Raw genomic sequence first — 19515 nt, forward strand, 5'->3', positions numbered from 1 at the left:
TGTAGCAGAACTGGGCAGGCTTAACCCTTGGTGCGACTTCACCGTGGAGTTTGTGCAGAAAAACTGCGCTAAAAAAGAATGTTTTGCATTTCCAGCTTGTCCAGACGGATTCTTTGGGATTGACTGCCACCAGGTGTGCAAGTGCAAGAATGCTGCTGGCTGTGACCACGTGCTGGGCTCGTGCCACTGCCTGCCAGGCTGGCTGGGGGAGAGCTGCGAGCAGCGTGAGTACAGAACAGAATCACCCCAAACCTCCTCTGGGAACGGGACAGTGCCCTGCAGGGCACACTTCCAGACAGCTCACCTCCCTTCCCAAATGTGCCCAAAAAAGGAACAATTTTTGGTGGCTGTGTTAAATCACCAGCTCTTTCTATTAGTTTGTTTTTTTAACTCATCAAACGTGATAAGCATCAGGTTTTAAATAGCAGAGCTGTCTCCTGCCATATGACAGCTCCCTGCTTTTTTATTTTTGTGTGACATTAAGAGATTAAGAGATTAAATGTTGTGTGTCTGTTTCTGGTGTATCTCATCTAATTATCAATTATAAAGTGTCAGATTACAAAATGTGCAAAGTGGAAAAATCAGACCTGGGACTATTTTGTTATTTGAGGGTGAAAAAATAGGTTTTTTAATAATTACTAGGGAAGTTATTTGTTTTAAAATAAATTTCATCTTCCTGTATGTTCAAAAGTGTGGATTATCCCACAATTTTTATGCAAACAAAGTGCTTGTATGTATACATATATAAAATTGGCTATTCTGAGAAATTTTTCATTGCATTTCGTAGGAATTCAGGTAATTTTCTTTAGCTGCATAGCATTACATATGGAGATCACTGAGCCTATTTGCAAAGTTTAACAAATAAGTGGGCTTTTTTAAGATTTTCAGGTTTTAGCTTCTCAGCTTCCTTGTTTTCCTTTAGGATGATGTCATGGTCTAAGCTTCCTTTTGAAAATATGAGTGCTGTCTGCAGGACTGGGGTGCAGAGCTGGGCTCCAGGGCTGCTTCACAGCGAGCCAGCTCTGGGAGGGAGCACTTCTTTAATCCATAGGTCATGGCTTTCTGCAATAGAAAAGTGGTTTACTTTAGAAAATAGAGAGAAATGTGGCTTGCATTGAGGCAATGCTGTTCTTCAGCCGTACACTATTTTATCATCAGCCCTGTTTGAGGGCAGTGCTTGCTCTTCATAATATTTTCCCCCACCACTCAACACAGCCCATCTTCTGAGAAGGCTTCTCCTGCAAAATCCCCTGCTCTTTTGTGTACAGGTGGGTCAGTTCTGCTGAATCTTCCCCATTTTAAACACTTTTCCTTACATCCCACCACTGCAGTTTTTTGCCTCCTCATGCCCTCCTGGAGGAGCACTTGGCTCTCCCCCTGAGGATGCTGGTGGTAGCACAGCCTTTGAGTGTGGATTAGTGGAGTGAGCACAGAACAGAAGCAGCCCAGAGCCACTTTCCCATCCCACAGGTCAGAAGAGGTGAACAGGTGCTGAACAGGTGCAATATTTGCTCCTTGGTCACAGCCTGTTTTTCCTGTCCACCCACAGCATTGGCAGTGTGTCACCTTGCCCCCTCCCCAGTCCTTAGCATTAGGGATGGGAAGCTTTGCTGCCTATTTCATTCAATTCAATTAAGAGTTGCAGCTCCTTCTGCATGGCCTCTGGTGCCCTGCTCTGCTCACGTTAGGGAAGAAACCCTATTTATTGTCTTGTGCCAGAGCCATTAGAGCTTTGTGCTGGGCTGATCTATTCCTCCTACGGCCAAAGCCCCCAAGGCCTCCATGAGTGAGAGGTCAGCTCACAGTGCAGGCTGTCTCCTCCCTTCCTCTTGGCCAAGTGAGGGATCTTCATTTTGATTTCACATCCACGCTGCTCCAGAGCTGCTCAGAGCAAGGCAGCTCAGCCCTCCCCATCCTCTCAGGATGTTTAATATTCACCTTGCCTGTTCCTGGGACCCACCAGCTCCAGCAGCTGGAAGGACAGCACTCGTGTGGAAGTAATCAGATTGCAGGCAATGTGCTGGAGGATATTGAGGAATAATTTTGGCATCATGGGATTTGAATTGATCCTAAGCCAGCCATGCAGTGAGTTTTATACTCTGCTATCTAATTACAGGCAGTACGGACAGTGATGCCTTTTGTTGAAGCTGCCTAATGCTTTCCATTACCAGACCCTGGGTTTCAGTTGTTTGAAAATGAATTATGTTAATCTGGGCTGAAATCTGCCAAGCAAGCTCTGCCTCAACTTCAGTTTGTGCTTGGAGATTTTATTTGGGGATTTTTTGGAGTGTCCACCTGAGGTATTTTAGGTTTCCAAGAAAGAGGCTTAGGAAAAGTATGTTGCCTATTCTCTTTCTTTTGTTGTTTTGGTTTTGGTTTTTGTTGTTGTGTTGTTTTAATGAACTGTTTCACTGAGTGCTGTGATACCTCAGTGATACAGAAGTGAGGACCTGACATTTGGCATTTCTTTGTGACAGAGATGTAACCTTCCTTTCTCAATACCCCATCCCTGGAAGTGTTCAAGGCCAGATTAGATGGAAGGAACAACCTGATCATGACAGAGCATCCTTGTTCTTGACAGGGAGCTTGGAAATTGGTGATCTTTAGGGCCCCTTCCAACCCAAACCATTCTGATTCACTGCAAATTCACCCAAAGTTTGCAAACTTGAAAAAAGCCAACCAAACCCTCCAAAAATCTCATGCTGCATATGGTCTGTAGCAGATGTACACAATTCAACATCTGAATTTTGCCTTAATTCTGTCAGTACTAAACATGCCTCTTTCTGGAGCTGTTGGAGCTCAGCAGAATCTTGACTGAAGTGGCTCCTTGTGGTAAAAAAGAGACCACACTGGTTTGAAAAACAAGTAACTACAGAAAAATGTGCTCAGCCAGAGGCACTGATAACAGGGGTTTGACATTTCGTGGTGTGTGAGCACTTGAATTTGCAGATTCCCTGTTCTTTTAAAGCTAAAGCTTCATTTTGTGGAGAATAATCCATTAAAGTCACTTGAAATCCAAGTTACTGGGCACCCTATAGAACATTAGAACCCATCATTTTCCTTTTCTCCTGGGCAGTTTTGATGGCTGTTGACTTCTGGTCTGTAAGAAAAGTCTCCAGTTTCATGCGTTCCTTCCTCTGCATGCAAAAAGGGATTTTAAAGACTGCAAACAAATAAATCCTCCTCTTGCAGAGGAAAGACACTAAGAGGAAAATTTTGAACCAGGAGGAAATCTATTAATTTAAACCTTTGGATTAAGTTATCTCTTTTCTCTCATCGTGAAGGAGGAAAACGCCCAGGGATATTTGTACATTCAGTTGTGGAACTCCATGAAATAGCTTCAGTATCACTTTTTTCCTAAATCTTCACAAAAACACTTTGAAAATCAGGATTGTCTCACCAGGAAGCAAAACAACATTTGTGTCTACCCAGTAGAATAGTTAAAATTTTCTTCTCCACCAATTTCTGCGTTCTTACCAGAATTTTCACAGAAACACCCTATTGTCTTTTTGGTAAGTGTAACAAGAGCTTTGCACACATACTCCAAAAACCTCCCACAAACCACTGGTAACCAGTCAGGGCATCTGGTGATGAGCTGGTTTTTCCTTTGGCTTGGTTCTGCTATAGTTCTGGTCTGTATTGTGGAAATATTTAGTTCTGCTCCCAAAACCCGAGCCAGAGCTCTGTAGATGTGCTGAACTTTTCACTTGGCAACCAAGCTTCATTTGCAGAACAAACTTTTAGCTGTGATGGGATTGAGCTCCTGCTCTTTCTTGTGGTTTCAACATGGATGGGGTCCAAGTGATGACAATAACGAGCAGTGTAGAAAAGAAATCCAGGGAGAAATGGTGTCTGAGAACCAGGCTGGGAAGCTGGAGGCCTTTCTCAAATGAGGAGAAAAGGGCTGAGAATGGGTCAGAGGCTGTCAACCAAGCTCACCTCCAAGATCAAGGTGGTTTCACAGCTCTCTTCTGTCACCAGGGACTTGCTCTCCCACAGCACTGCATCATGTTCACTGACACCATGAAAGGCAGAGAAGTTTTGGTGAAAATTCACTGTTTGGCTGTGAAACCTGGAAGATGTCACATTCAGCAAGTGCAGGACACTCTCCTGGATCAGGGATCCAGGCTGTTTGCCTCTCCAGTGCATGCCAGAGGTGCTGCAGGGATGAGAGTCTCTGACAGGAGCCCCTGCAATGGGGAACAAAAACCGTGCAAGGAGGCGATCCAGCTCCATCAACCCCCTTTGTATTATTTTGGGTGATATCTGAAGAAAACAGGGTAGCAGAACTGTCTGTTCTCCACCATCCAAAGCTATTCAAATCTCCAGTGCAGTGGAGACTGCAGGAATTTTATCACTGCCATTTTTCACAGGCAGCAGCACTGAAAACAGAGTGTTTGCTTACCAGATGACTGAGTTAAGTTTTCACCTGGGAGCCAGCTGCTTAACCAAACTCATTGAAAATATCACCCCTCTCTGACCAAAGAATGAGAGTCTGGCTGAGCACAGGCACCCAGCTGTGAAAAATGAACACTGAAAACAATGAAGTTGTCAGTTCTCTGACCAGGATGCAAATAAATACGGGCTCTGTCAGGCTGGCAGTTCTGCTGGACCATTAGTTTAGCACAAAGACATTCTGCAGAGCAGGGGATGACAGCTGATCCATCACCCCCAGTGATCCAGTCCCTCCATAGAAACCTCTCCAGAATGGGCTGTGATACATATTTTTAACCCACATTATTAGGTTAGGCTTTCATAAGACACATTATCTCTAAACTGCAGCGTGTTGCAGAGCAGTTTCAGTTTATGTGATCTTAATTTGCAGAATATTTTTTTTAAATGCCTTTTGCAGTTTATGTATTGGCTGCTATTGTGGACTTAGCAGTGCTGAGTTAAGAGTAGAACTTGATGATCTTAAAGGTCTTTTCAAACCTAAATGATTCTATTATTGTTTCTAGAGTCAGACATGGTTAATATATGGGGATTTAAATATAAATATGTATTTCCAGGAACAGTGAAGTCACCATTCCTTGAAGTGTTCAAAAAGCATGTAGACACAGAACTTTGTCATTTGGTTTAAGGATCATAATGGTATTTGGCCAAAGGTTGGACTGATGATCTCGAAGATCTTTTCCAACCTTAATATTCTATGATTTTATATGGACTTAGGCACCTTATGAAGTGAAAATGTCACTGGAGCACAGCTCCAACCTGATTTCCCTGGCACTGCGTTGTGCTCTGTGCTTCCTTGGACGCTTCCTGATGGGGTTTTATGGAATTCTGTCATTGCAGCCTGCCAGGGGAACAGCTATGGGCCGGGCTGCAGGAGCACTTGTCAGTGTCACAATGGAGCTCTCTGTCACCACGAAACCGGGACATGCCTCTGTGGCCCGGGCTGGAAAGGAGCCACCTGCCAAGAAGGTAACATTGGAAATTCAAACCCCTGCCTCTGGGTTTTAGGGGCGAAAAATAAAACCTGTGTTTGGGGAAAGCCCACTGGTATTTCAGCTCTCAGCTCGTTGCCCTGTGTTGTGGTTGGGTTTGGATCTGCGGTGACGTGAATTGGTCCATTAAATTAATCCGTGGCACTGTGTTGTAGGATCCCAGAGTGCATAGGGCAGAGGGGTGAAACAGCCATAAACTGGAAAGAGAGCTGATTTGGAAGGCTGATGAAGGGAGAAAAGGTCCATAAAACTCCCAATTATGATGCTGAAATGAAGCTCTGTTTCTTTTCTCTGGGCTGCTTTGCTGTCCCTTGCACCAGACTGATCCTCGGCATTACCTTGTGCAGTTCCAGACAGAGCCTAAATCCAGAACATGTGAAAGGCATTGAGCCTTCCAGCCTTGGCAGTCAGAGCCATACATGAGGCTTAAGCACAAGCCCAGCTCCACAGAGCCTTAAGCAGAGGCTGGCAAAGAAAGGCTGCGCTGTGGCTTGCACTGCACATCCTAATCCATGCATCCAGGCAGTAGGAAAATCTGTCCATCCCCATTGCAGGAACTCCTTGTTCTGTGCCTTCCCCACGAGGTCCCTGGGGTGGCAGCAGTACCATGGGGCTGGGAATGCTGCTGTGGGTGCTCCTGGGTGAGCAGGGATTTGGAGCCAGCACCTCCACTCAGACTCTGCCCTTCAGCATCCCAAGGGGATTGCTAGGGAAAGGGGATGAAAGCTGGCAGGGGTAGAGTGATATTTAAATTTAGCACATTCCCCTTTAAAAACTTGATATGAATTTTTAAATCCTTCCACGAAGGATTTAAAAATTGGGAAGACACAAAGCTGTTCTTGATGACATGTACCTAAATTTTTGTTTTGTCCGAAGGCCACAAATACAAAACCAAAATGAAAGTTACAAAAGCTGTTTCAAATGCACCTTTTCTCTTCAAATACACATATGGAAATTTCTTTTCTCTTTGAAGTGAGGAGGTAGAATAATTATGTGAGACTTGAGGAGCCATCCACTGGTGCCTGTGCCTTTCCAAAGGCAGATCTTGTCCCTGTTTCTGTCTTAAAGAGGTGTCACTCTAGCATATGGCAGAGCTGTGTGATGTTTTTCCAGAAAATTATGTTCTATCCATAGAAACTGGTTGTGATAGGAATTCATAGACTTCTCTAATTAAAAATAGGTAAATGATGAAATGTCATCAGCCAGCTGTGGGCAGCAGGATCAGTTAGAGAAGGAGCTGTGATTGTAGGAGGACTGTACAAAGAAATTCTGAGGACAGGGAAATCAGGAGCTGCACTCCCCAGTGTTGAGAAAGCTGGAAGGCACAAAAAAATGGGTTTTGTAGGTACAAACAGAAAGTCTCAAGGTTATTTGGTGAATCACTAATTCACTTCATCACCTACTTTGTTCCAGACGAGCTTTACGATGATCAGAGCAATTCCTTACTAGTTGTGTCCCCATTTCTGCTTGCTTGTACCTCCCACAGCACCTTCCAGAAGGTGGGAGAGGCGGTGTTGAACCTGTGTCCTTCTTCTGCACCTCCTGATGGAAGGTTTTCCCTGTCTCCCCTTGCAGCCTGTGACCCAGGGTGGTACGGAGCAAACTGCCTGCAGCGCTGCCTGTGCCACGGCCAGGCCACCTGTGACCCTGTGAGCGGGCAGTGCCAGTGTCCCCAGGGCTGGGCAGGGACAGCCTGTGAGCTGGGTGAGTGCCACCACCCCCTCCAACCCTCCAGCACCTCGGTTCAGTCACTCTGGAAAGAAGTTCAGTTGTGCTGGGGTCTGGTTTGAGATGACCGAGAGGAAAAAGGGATGGAAAACAACAGGTGGGGAGAAGTTAAAAAAAAAAAAAGGGGTTGTTTAGTCAGAAATGAGACATGATATTGGAACTTGAAGATATCCATGGTGCTGGAAATTTGCTGGCAGAGGAGAGAAGTTGTCTATTCTTTGTCCCTTGGGAACAGGGAAGACAGGTAATGAGCTCCATTTAAGGAGAAAGAAGGAAAGAAAGGCTTAAAGAGAAAAGTGGTGTATTTCTAGAGAATTTTCCTAAAGGAGGCTTCAAAGTTTCCTTCACTGAAGGTTTTTAAGCCCAGTTTAGGTGGCTCATCATATTGCAGAGGCATGAGGGAGTTCCTGCTGGTGTTGCTCCAGCCTCACCCTCATCATCCTCCCCATCCCATTTCAGAGTGTGGGGCCGGGCAGTTTGGAGAGGGCTGTGAGCAGAACTGCAGCTGCCACCATGGGGTGTGTGACCAGTCCTCAGGGAAGTGCCTCTGCCATGCTGGCTGGACCGGGGACCGCTGTGATGTTGGTAAGGGTAGCTCCTTCTGCACATCCTTCATTTGAACCATCAGCCATTTCTGCCAGTTTTCTGTTTTTTATCGTAAATTTCCAGTATTGCAGTCTTGATATTCTGTTTCTCAGCCTCTTCTTCCTTAATTTAGCACAGTTTATGTCTTGGTAACTATTGTATTTGTGGGGTGACCCAACTAAGGGAGGAGTGATGAATCTGATTCCATGTTCTCAGAAGGCTGATTTATTATTTTATGATGCTATATTATATTAAGGAATGCCATACTAAACTATACTAAAGAATACAGAAAGGATACTTACAGAAGGCTAACAAGATAATAATGAAATCTCCTGACTCTTTCCAACGCAACTTGGCACTGATTGGCCAAAGAGTGAAAACTCACAACAGAAACCAATAAAACAATCATCTGTGGTAAACAAACTCCAAACACATTCCAAAGCAGCAAAACACCAGAGAAGCAAATCAGATAATTATTGTTTTCCTTTTTCTCTGAGGCTTCTCATCTTCCCAGGAGAAAAATCCCGGGCGAAGGGATTTTTCCAGAAAACATGAATGCCACAGGTAACCTTGATGAACTCCTGAGGATGCTGATGAGAATAACTAGAAGCAGCCTGGCTGCTGCACGCTGTGGCCTGAGCCTTGCAGATCAGTGCCCCGGCAGGTAGAGCATTGCTGTCTCTGCTTGCCCCCCAGGCTGCCCCCCGGGATTTTTCGGCGAGCGCTGCGGGGAGCGCTGTGACTGCGCCCACGGCAGGTCCTGCCACCCCCAGACTGGAGCCTGTCACTGCGAGAGCGGCTGGCGAGGGAGGCACTGTGACAAACGTGAGTGGTGAGGGGACAGCTCAGCTTGGCATGCACGTCCCCCCCAAACCCAAGCTCATGGCTATGGCTGGGCATTTTCACACCCTCGTTCCATGGGGTGGGGCTGGGGGTGCTCGCAGGGGTGGGTGCATGAGTTTTATAGTATTTTATTTTAATAATATAAAAATGGAGTTTTATTTTTATAAGGTTTTTTTAAGGATAAGCTGTCTAATTAAGAAATGATACTTAACTTATTTTTTATTTTTAACTTAATAACTAACTACTTGTGGTTTGTTATGTGCACTGTTTTGTCTAATTACATAATACCACCCAAACCCATGAAGAAGAAGGTGAAGAAAGAGGACTAGCTTCTACCCTAAAACCTCTATCTTGCTTTATATATACTACTATATATTGTAAATTTACGTCCACCAACGAGGGGAGAGAATGATGTATCTGACTCTATCTTATTAGAAGGCTAATTTATTACTTCATTATACTATATTATATTAAAGAATATTATACTATACTATGATAAAGAATACAGAACAGATACTTACTGAATGCTAAAAAGATAATAATAATGAAAACTCGTGACTCTTTCCAGAGTTCTGACACAGCTTGGCCCTTATTGGCCAGTGAGTTAAAACAACTCACACTGGAGTCCAATCAAGCAATCACCTTGAGTGAAACAATCTCCAAACACATTCCACATGAGCACAACACAAGAGAAGCAAATGAGATAAGGATAGTTTTCCTTTTCTTTGAGGCTTCTCTCTGCCTTTCAGCTTCCCAAGAGAAAAATCCTGAGCAAGAAGATCATGTTCAGAGAATGTAAATAACATAACTATATTCTAAATATATTGATTTTATATATAGATGTCACTATAGAGCGTGGCACAATGCAAAGCACCAAGACTCCATCAGAAAGGTGTATAAGACAGATTTATTATAGCACCATGTTACTTCTATAGTTTTTCAAGATATTTACATTTACTTAACAGATGCATTCACTGCCCGTTGGTCATAAGAAAGAAACTAAGTTCTCAGTAGGTGAACATGGAGCAGCGTCATTCTGTGAGCCAGCTAGAGTCTGTGTTTTTTAACTTTCTCTCTTCCATCACATTGTCGTGGGGATAGCCTTGGTGTCTTCCTCGGGAGAGATACAGGACTTTCCTTACCTTCAGGAAGCCTTCGCTGGCTCACAAGAACAGCACAAAACGCCTTTCCTACATATAGATATATATATATAAATATATATTCCATATATACTATATTCTAATTATATTTGATACTATAAACTACTGTATTCTAAAACTTTATCTCTTAACACTTTAAGTTTTCCACCCTGTGACATCACGCACTTCCGTTCAAATTCCACACCCGCAATCCCAGTCCCATCACTCCATTCTGGAAGCCTTCCCCACGCCCTCAGGTCAAACACAAGGTGTTCATTTGGCGGTCAGCGCCTGTCGGGACAGCGAGTGTGCCATTCTCCGTGGGCAGGGCTGCGGCGGGTGGCCTTGTCCCCCGTGCTGTCCCTGACGGGTCGGTGTCCCCACAGCCTGCCCGCCGGGCCGGTACGGCGCGGGATGTGCGCGGCGCTGCCGCTGCCCCGCGGGACGGCCCTGCCACCACCGCACGGGCGCCTGCGGATGTGCCCCGGGAGCCACCGGCCACGGCTGCCACAAGGGTGAGTTCCTTGGCACACCTCAGATGCTTCCCTTCATAATCTGTCCGTTGAATCAGAATGTGGTGTGGTGTGGTGCCTGAGGAGGGAGGAGACGCCAACGGGATGGGAGGGGAGATGGCCAAGGGTTCTTGTCCCTTGCCTGGGTGGTGTGGCCAGCTCTGAGCTCTGTTTGGGCTGCTAGCCAGGGGCTGAACTGGCCCCAGATAGGCTGAGGATGTGCCAGTGGAGCCCTGCCCACGGCCAGTAAAGCAGCAGCTCAGCTTCTGTTTGTCTTATCCTTGTGCTAGGCTATCTATTCCTGCTCTCAGAGCTCGTGGAAAGGACATTTTCTGCATTCTTAGCATGGAATTTGTTCCCCAAAGCTGTATTTAAAAGCAGGCTCCTGTTTTTAACTGCAACACCCTGATTTTGTTCTTCCCTGCAAAACTTTGCCTGAGCCCTGTGTTAGCCAAAGGAGAACCAGCAATAAATAAGAATTGAAAGGACTGACATTGGTGTCTATTATCCTCCATCAGAGGACTCTAAATGCTGACCCACAACCAGGGCAGCTTAATGGAAATGAGATGTTAGAATTAAATATGGAAAGTCCAAAACCTGTAGGCAATGTGGCTGTCAGCAGGCAGAGTGAAACTTGTTGATGTTGATGTTTCAGCAGCTTTGCAAGTTTAAACTCCCTGCACAAGGTAGAATGTCTTTATCCACACGCCTGGTCCCTTGGGAGTTATACTGTTATTTTAGTCAATTTCACCTGACATTTCCCTATGATTTTTTTTCTAGTGACAAGAAAATTGTATCTGGCCCTTGACAGTTGGGCACAAATTGACTGAGCAAAACAAAATCAAGCATTCAAGTAACCCCCAAGTAAATGTAATAAATCCAAAGTCCCACAGGAGAGCGTCATTCTGTAGGCAGGGATTTTATTTAATAAATTTCAGCCCGCTCTTTGTTTGAGCACTATATTTACCAAGACAAATTTAATTTATTGGTTTGCATTTCTTCTTCCCAAAGCTTGTCCGGCGGGCACGTATGGGCAGGACTGTCAGGGAGTGTGCCAGTGCTCTGCTGAGAATCAGGAATGCCACCCTGTCACCGGCCACTGCTCCTGCAGCCCGGGCTACCATGGGGCACACTGCCACCTCCGTGAGTATTTTTGGGGTTTCTGCCTTTCTGACAGGGAACTGAGTCTTGCAGGAGCATCTGCTGGAGCTTTGGGTTCATCCGTGTCAGTACAGTGGTGACTGAGAGAAGTAGAGGCTAATTATAATATGAAAGTTACAGCATTACAAATAAATTGTAGTATAGGAAGTAAGCATAGAGTGTGTTAATTTACACTGAAAAAGTAGTTGTATTATTGCAAGGAATTAATTTTAAGAATTTTTATAATTTCTTTTAATTCTAAAAAAATTAATTAATATTGTTAGTTCAAAAATGTAATTAATTCAATCCTTCAAATTAATTTTTAAGCCCATCAGATTTACCAGCTAAATTCTTCCCAATCTCGTGCCACGCTAAAGAATGTAAAGATCATTCTCTGCACTGCATCTCTCAGCTACACCTGGATTGTGTGCAGCTCTCTCATTTCCAAATACCAAGTCCGAAATACTTCCCAAAATCTCTGCGTGCTCAAGTAAGGACAAATGGTTATGAGAAAACAACAAGCTGAAATTGGCAATAAATCCAAGTGATTCATAAAGTCCTTTCAGTTACAGAGCCTTCTGAGGAACAATCAAATTAAACCAACTGTTACTCTGGATTGAAAAATGGTGACTAGTGTAGAGGACAAAATGCCAATTGGCCCAATGCTCCATCATAAAAAATATTCCCAGATCCACATGGCTCATGCTGGTATTTTAGGACATCTGTAAAGTTGTTTTTGGTGGAATGTGGCAACTGATAAGAAACATATACCAAAGCAGCCAATAAAGGAGACAGTTAATCACCTTTTTATTTACAACTTTAATTTTGGTTTTACTCCACGGCTTGTAGTAGTCTCATTTAGAGGAGAAAAAAAGGGGAAAAAAAGAAAAAGCTGTTGTCTTTCTTGCTCAGTTTTTCTCTCTTTGGTGAGTGCTGATTTCTCTTTCTTGGGAATCCAGCACAGTTCTGTTTGGCTTAATTGCCTTTTGGTGTAACAAAAGCCAGTTGTCACATTCAGAGTTCTAGTAAGGGTTAAACCACTGTTTTATTCCTTGAGCAGAAATAGGAGAAAGACTCACTTTAGATATGGGCCTTTGTATTGCCATCACGTCATCACAAGTTATTCTTTAAAATATAAATTATAAATAAAATGCAAAGGATTGATCCTGTCCTCCTTTGTGCATCAGTTTTTGCTGTGAGTGAGATCGAAAGCTGGCCTTCAACACTGGGGCTGGAGCCATCTGGATCCATTATACATTAGATTATAATAAATGTTGTAGTAAAGCAGTAGTGGAGATCAACTATTTAACAGGATCATTTTAAAAGATTTAATCATGGTCAGCCTATTACCTTTATGTAGCAATTTCTCAGTAGTCATTGCCTGTGCATGTAGCACTAAATCTCTCATTACAGTAAACGTCCTCAAACTTACTTAGATACTAAAGGTTTTATTTCAGAATTTTAAAATTTAATGCTTAAACAATTACACTGAAGTTCTGATAGAAAAGATATAAAAGGACTCATTGCAAAAAAAAATGAGTTTTGCTGCATTCTGGGGGGATTTTTGCTGTGGATTTCTGTGTAGCTGGGATTAAACCTAAAGCGTATGAGATTGGAGATTTCATGGTGTTTTGTACTCTGACATTCCAAAATGTACAGCAAATTCTTAAGCATGGGTTTGTTAGATATTTATTGGAGAAATAATGAAATTATGGAAGCTCACAGAAAAATACTCGTCTATGTTGGTGTTGTTCCTGTTGTCCCCTGTGCCACTCGTAGACAGACACAAAAAATAGAAGGAGAACAGTTAATTGTGGATTATTTTAAGTTCAGGTCAGCGGAGGGATAGATTGTGGGCCTGATTCTGAAGTGACTGACTGAAAACCAAGGATGGCTGGCGTGACTTTGGTGGGAATACTCCACGCTCCTGCTGTCCTGCCTGCAGGGAAAGCTGGGGCTGCTCCAGGGTGAAGAAGCTCTCGATGGAATATTAAACCAGCCCAGGGAGCCGCTCCCAAACGGGCTCTGGTCCAGTCAACATGTGGTTGGATGCTGCTGGAAACAGTTCCTGGCAACTGTTGCTGTATTTATGAAAAAAAGGTTCAAGAAAGTATCTATAAAAGGTGTAGTTGGCTGGGAAGTCAAATTTCCAGGAGCCAAGAGCAACGGGGCTTTCATGTTCACAAATTTTGGAGTGAGGAGCTGAAAAAGTCTCTTGGCATGGTGCAGAGGAAGCAGACAAACTAGCAATAAGGTTCCCATCACTTGTCCATAACTTGGTGGATGGGCAGATCTACTTGTTAAAAGGAGTAAAAAGCAATAAGTGGTGGTGAAATTATTTTTTTTTTTAAAAGCATGGTATTTTTCTGTGACATTGACTGGGCTGGGAGTACCCAGAGCCAGAAAGATCTCACCAGCTTCACCCTCAAGCTGAAAGTGACAGGATGTGTCAGAAGGGATTATTTGACAATGTGATTTAATAGCATTGGTCAGAAAACCTCAGTGTGTGCAATTGCTATGGAAAGATTTAGGAGCTCTTGGTCATGACAAACCCACTCAAAGCAGAAGGAAAACCAGGAAATGAGGTGGAAATCTGGCTGCCACTCTTTTGTTCGTAGAAAAAACATAAGTCAGAAGCACAGGAAACTGTTAAATTAGAAAATGTCTTTATGAGATAACTGGTGGTGCAAGAATAGCCCTGTTTGCAAAGGCAGAGCCTACTGTAATGGTGGGACATGGTACAAATTGCCCTCGTTATCTGCCTCAAAATTCTTCTGCAAAGTACTAACAGATGAGGTGGCCTTGTTATTGAGCATGTGCACGGTGCAGCAGCTGAACATGCCCTGCATGTGCTGCTCCTTCTCGAGCCAAAATACAGGAAATACTGCAAGGACAGAGAATTTGGGAAGGAGGGAATTACTGCATCCCCATCATGGAGCAGCTCCTGCTAGCCTTGCGCTAAGGAATAGCTCTGAAAGCTTTGCCAGGGAGAAGCAGCATCTTTTGGAGTCTGGGAGACAGAATTTTTTTAAAAAAAGGAGAAAATCCAAATGATGACCAAAAGGAAAAAAGGGGGAAAAGAGAAACTCACATAGAGTAATTAAATAATTGAATCTGGATGAGTCCTTCACTTCAAGTCTTGGTGGGAATGAAGGGGTAGTTGCAGGGCTCACTCCTTGATGCCAGGGCTTGCACATGAAACAGATTTTGCATCCTGGCAGATGGAAGCACTGATGACAGAGCATTCATTGAGAAGAATCTGTGTTTGGGAAGGGCTGGGGAGAGTATCTGCACGTTATAAAAGCATGTATCTGCTTAGTCCTGATGATCTGCTATCCTGGTTTGAGCAGAAGCCAAGGTTCAGTTTTATTTTAAAAGGCACCCCTTCAAAGCTTCCCATAAGCTCTCCCTCGCTATTGAATAGCTCAGAAAAGCCAGAGATTTCTCCAGCCACTCAGGCCCTGTTTTTGTGCCTTTAGGAAACACAGAATACATGAAGTTATTTGTGCACAGATTGCAAGGGATCTGTTGCTTGGAGACGTGAGCAAATATATTTTCAACCAGGTTTCTAAAGTAGCCACAGACTTTCCTTCTGCCAGGGAAGAGAAGGAAGGGGTGAGCAAAGAAATGGCATTTGGAGGTAGTAGCACAAGTGGAACTGTTGGATGATGATCATGCTGCTCAAGCACCAGCTACTCCTTCCACTACACTGGAAAATTAGGGGAATAACCTGCATTTCTGGGGTTCAGAGGTGGCACACTGGAGGCTCACTGGTGCCCCTGCCCAGCAGCTCTGCCCAGCTCTTCCCCTCAGTTCCAGCCTCCATCACTAAAGATCATGCAGAAGATGTAAACTAAGCATGACAAATACATTTACATCCTCCTGATATTTTGTTCAATTCTCCTTGAACATTAGCTGTCCAAAAAGTAACCAGAAATCCTCACTACCCCTGGAAACCCTCTCCACAGACAGTTTGTTGCCATGTAGCACTGGCTCAGCAATCCATCCAGGTGTGGTGATTCTTGTGGTTCTTAAAAAATACAGCTGCTTTATTTTTCCTCAGAGAATCTTCTGGCTCTACATTTAAATAATGTTAATTCCCTATCTTCTGAGGAGGTGTCTTCTGAAATTCTGAGTTGCTGTCATGTGCACATTTTCATGGTCTTCCATCCACAGGGTTGGAAGGGAACTTAAAGCCCATCCAGTTCCAGTCCATCCACCTTCCACTGTCTCAGGTTATTCCAAGCCCTGTCCAGCCTGCCCTTGGACACTTCCAAGGATGGGGAATCCACAACTTCTCAGGACAACTACTAACAATGCCAGCTCCAGTTTGCAGGGAAGGAGTAGATTATGGAGGAAACAAACTTTCTCCAGTTTACATTTTAAGAAGACATGACCTAACCTATGTCCATGGAACAGCTGCTAAAAGAGGCAGGAATGGCTCACAGCTTCTCACTGACTTGGGCAAACCAGGTGGCTGCTGCCCAAGGAAGAGGGAGAATGACCTCTTACCTCCTCTGTAGGAGGAAAGAGGGAATACAGTCATTTGGAACAGAAATCCCAAGAGGAAAACCTCTGTAGAACAGGGCTTGCTTTTCTTGCTATTGTCACATCAGGGGAATGGGAGAGCACAGAGCCAGGAGCAGCAGCACTCAGTCCAGCTCTCCAGCATTTGACAGTGCAATCAGAGCTGTCCCAAGGGCACTTTGTCCCAGGGAGCCACCTCCTCCTCAATGCCTACTACTGGCCCTCTGGAAGCGAATAACATTAGAAAATGAAAATCAAACTTTGATTGAAAGCAACAAAGCGCTTAAGACATGAAATGCAACAGGCCCAGTAGCAACCTAACCTAATTGCTGGTTATTTTTTCTTTTAAAACAGGGTGTCCAGAAGGTACTTATGGTTCAAACTGCCAAAATCCCTGTAAATGCATGAACGGAGGCCGCTGTGACCCTGTGTCAGGAGCTTGTGATTGCGCTCCCGGTTTCATCGGAGCCAACTGCAGCAAAAGTAAGCCAACATTCATGTTCTGCTTCTGTTAAAACACAGCAAAGAGAATCATTTGCATAAGAGCTTGTCTGAAGAAAAACAGACAGATCCCAGCTACCTCTTCCTTGAATTGTAAATCAGGATTCCAGCTTTGTAAAAAAATCTCTTGCAAAATATTTTCCCTCACTCCTGCATGCATAGAAGCAAGGACACTTACCCCAGGATTACAACCTGCTTGCCCAAGTTTATTTCTAGAGCCAGCTCAGCATGCATTGCTCAAGTTCCTTCTTCCTGTCCAAAATTTCAAGGTTGAGAAATTATCTCAATATTTTGCTTCACACTATGGTGCCATTAGTTTCAATAAATGGGAAAAAGATCAAGTTTTGTCATGGCAAAACTGGTAAAGACTCCATGGCAACCCTAATGTTACTTCTCTGTTTCAGAGCTAAATGCTGTGGCTGAATTTCTGTGCTGCTTCCAAAGCTCTGGTCTCTGTGAAGTTCTCTTCAGCTTCTTCATAGAGAGGCAATGTTTGAATGTTTGGCTGCCCATAGCTTTGCTCTTCATTGCTGGGCAGCGTCAGTATTAAGGAAGGAAAGATGTTTTAAGCTGGAAGGATGAGCAGCTGATATTTCAGTTGTACATTAACTCTTCTGATAAGAAGGACAGTAAATATTCTGTGTGAAGTTATGGATTACATTTATAATCACACATTTATTATTAATTATTATAATCACATTATAATAATGTGTTATATTTATAATTACAAGTAGTCTCAGAAGGTAAAGCAGTCGTGTCTTTGGGTGGGTTTTGGCTTCACGGTTGATGCTTTGAAGTGCATTAAGGGGAATAAAAACAAAGCCAGCTCTTCCCCAAAGATTATAGCTATGTTAAAAATGAAAACTGCCATTGGATCCTGTGGGTGTTTAACAAATCCTGTGTTCCCTCAGCCTGCCCTGAGAGCTGGTATGGGAAGGACTGTGCCCAGCCCTGTGCCTGTGGCAAAGGCCAGTGTGACCCACGGACCGGCGAGTGCACCTGTGCCCCCGGCCACACGGGACCTGCCTGTCAGCAAGGTAACAGAGCAGCACCAGGTCACCTCCCAGGGGTGACACATTAAAGCACCCAGCAAATAAACCCAGTGCCAGGCATTGTTCACAGCCAGGGCCTTTGCTGATAAGGCTGCAGTTTGGGGCGCGCAGCCTCTGTCCCTCCCCGCTCCATCACCCAGCCTAATCCTGCCCACGCCTCCCTGCCACCCTCTGGGGCACTGGGCTCTGCAGGAAGCTGGGGGGCTGTGTCAGGACAGAGAGTGTTTGGGTGAAACTGATAATAATCATGGAAATGAATAGTAATCATGGAAACTGATAATAATCATAGTGGTGTCCCACCACCCTAAGGAGCCCCTGATCACTTGGGATACATGTGTTTGTATTTATTCCCTGTCACCTTCATCCTTTCCTTGGGGTGCTAATTTTTGGGTTTTTTCAAACTTTGTTAATTCTCTGTAGTGTGTCCCCAGGGACAGTATGGCCCCAACTGCCATGGGACGTGTACCTGTCAAAACGGTGGCATCTGTGACCACGTGGATGGCAACTGCACCTGCGGGCTTGGCTGGACAGGAAGATCCTGTGAGGAAGGTGATTTCCTGCTTCCATGGCAGTGGATTTGTACACTCAAACTGGGGTTTGCAGTGTCCTCAGACAACCACAGACAAGGACAGTTTCAGAACTTCCCCTAGTTAGAGCTTTTTTAAGGATAGTAGTTTTCCTCCTGAGTCCTGCTCATGAATTCCCTTGCCACCCTCATTATTTCTTTCTCACTCTGTTATTTCTTCTTCAGTCCAACTTTTGTGCTCTTTTTTCCATAGGAATGTTGGATTTTGTCTTCCTCCATGTGATCCTTAGGGCAGGAGAAGCCTGTGTCTTCTTCCTCACTGGTTGTGTTCTCTTTCATTTGACTCTGGAGTTGAGCTTCCCATGTGTAGACTTCTCAGATGTTCTAACATCTGTCCAAAGCAATTGAGATTCTCCTGCTCTTTCATCCTTATTCTCCATGACACCTGTCCCTTGTGCAAGACAAAGCACACTAACAGAATAAGCTCATATTCTACTCCAGAATCTCTCCTGTCAGCCCTGTCTTCCCACAACTGTCCAGTCCATCTCCCAGAAACCATTCTGCATTTCTGTGCTCCTGTTTTTCTCTGTAGGTAAGAGATATCTGTACAGTTATGGACTTGAATGTTCAGGAAACAAGTTTACTGGTATGAAATGCATGTAAATAGTTCTAAGTACACATTCAAGAGAAATGTCATCATTAAATCATAACTGCCATGGTTCAAGCTCTTCAACACCTTCCCAGATTCTCATTTACAGCACTTCTGTCCCTGACACCTCAAATATTCACCTCAAACTCCATATGTATTTATAGCAAGAACTGGTTGTTACAGGGGAGTGTCCCTATGTAAAAGTGTCATCTAGAAATGACACTTTTTAGCAGCACTCTGAGATGCAGCTGTTCCACTCTGCATCTGAGGAGAGTCAGAGCCCTGCCATGCATGTGTGCAGAGGAGGAGCAGGGAGGACAGGAAAGATGCAGCTGCTCACAGAGTGAGTGCTGTGAGGATTCAGTGGGCAGTGAATGCTCTCTGGGCACAGGCTCTAAAACATTTGCAGTTAACCAATGTCTGGATGACCTAGCAAAGGCCACCTGTGGTCATCTCCATTTGCCTGTTCCTGTAGTCACCCATAGAATGAGTTGGGGCTGCCAAGGCTCAGCAGAGTGCTGCAGGTAGCCCCACATGGAGAAGTGGGTTATGGGTGTATCTCATAGATAAAACATCTCTAGAGTGGAGCACAGGAGGCAGACATGCACACACTGCATAAGGAACTGTGTGTTGTATCACTAGAGAGAGCTTCACTATTTATCTTTTGACAGAGGGAGTGAAATTATTGGAAAATTGAGTCTTGATCTCCACAGCAGTGTGGGTTTGAGTGTGTTGTGACTGGAAATCAAAGACAGCTAATCAGGCATCCTTTTAATAGAGCTTAGATATGATGTTCCTGGAAGATCCTGTCTGGCATTTGCAGAGTTCTCAGTCTGATTATTTGGACGGCCACGCTCATTTAAGTTCGT

The 19515-nt window shown here is 44.3% G+C and overlaps 1 protein-coding gene across 1 annotated transcript in view; it reads left to right on the top strand.

Moving 5' to 3' along the window:
* The window catches only part of LOC131087754 (multiple epidermal growth factor-like domains protein 6), a 192240-nt gene that overhangs the window by 162378 nt on the left and 10347 nt on the right, over positions 1-19515 (top strand). Inside the window, exons 24-33 of the mRNA XM_058031609.1 lie at positions 96-224; positions 5293-5421; positions 7020-7148; positions 7632-7757; positions 8454-8582; positions 10126-10254; positions 11263-11394; positions 16273-16401; positions 17331-17456; positions 17892-18020. Of these exons, the coding sequence (XP_057887592.1) occupies positions 96-224; positions 5293-5421; positions 7020-7148; positions 7632-7757; positions 8454-8582; positions 10126-10254; positions 11263-11394; positions 16273-16401; positions 17331-17456; positions 17892-18020 (1287 nt within the window). The remainder of the gene's footprint in view (positions 1-95; positions 225-5292; positions 5422-7019; positions 7149-7631; positions 7758-8453; positions 8583-10125; positions 10255-11262; positions 11395-16272; positions 16402-17330; positions 17457-17891; positions 18021-19515) is intronic.

Source organism: Melospiza georgiana, chromosome 10 (genome assembly GCF_028018845.1).
Source record: "Melospiza georgiana isolate bMelGeo1 chromosome 10, bMelGeo1.pri, whole genome shotgun sequence".
NCBI classification, from domain to species: Eukaryota; Metazoa; Chordata; class Aves; order Passeriformes; family Passerellidae; genus Melospiza; species Melospiza georgiana.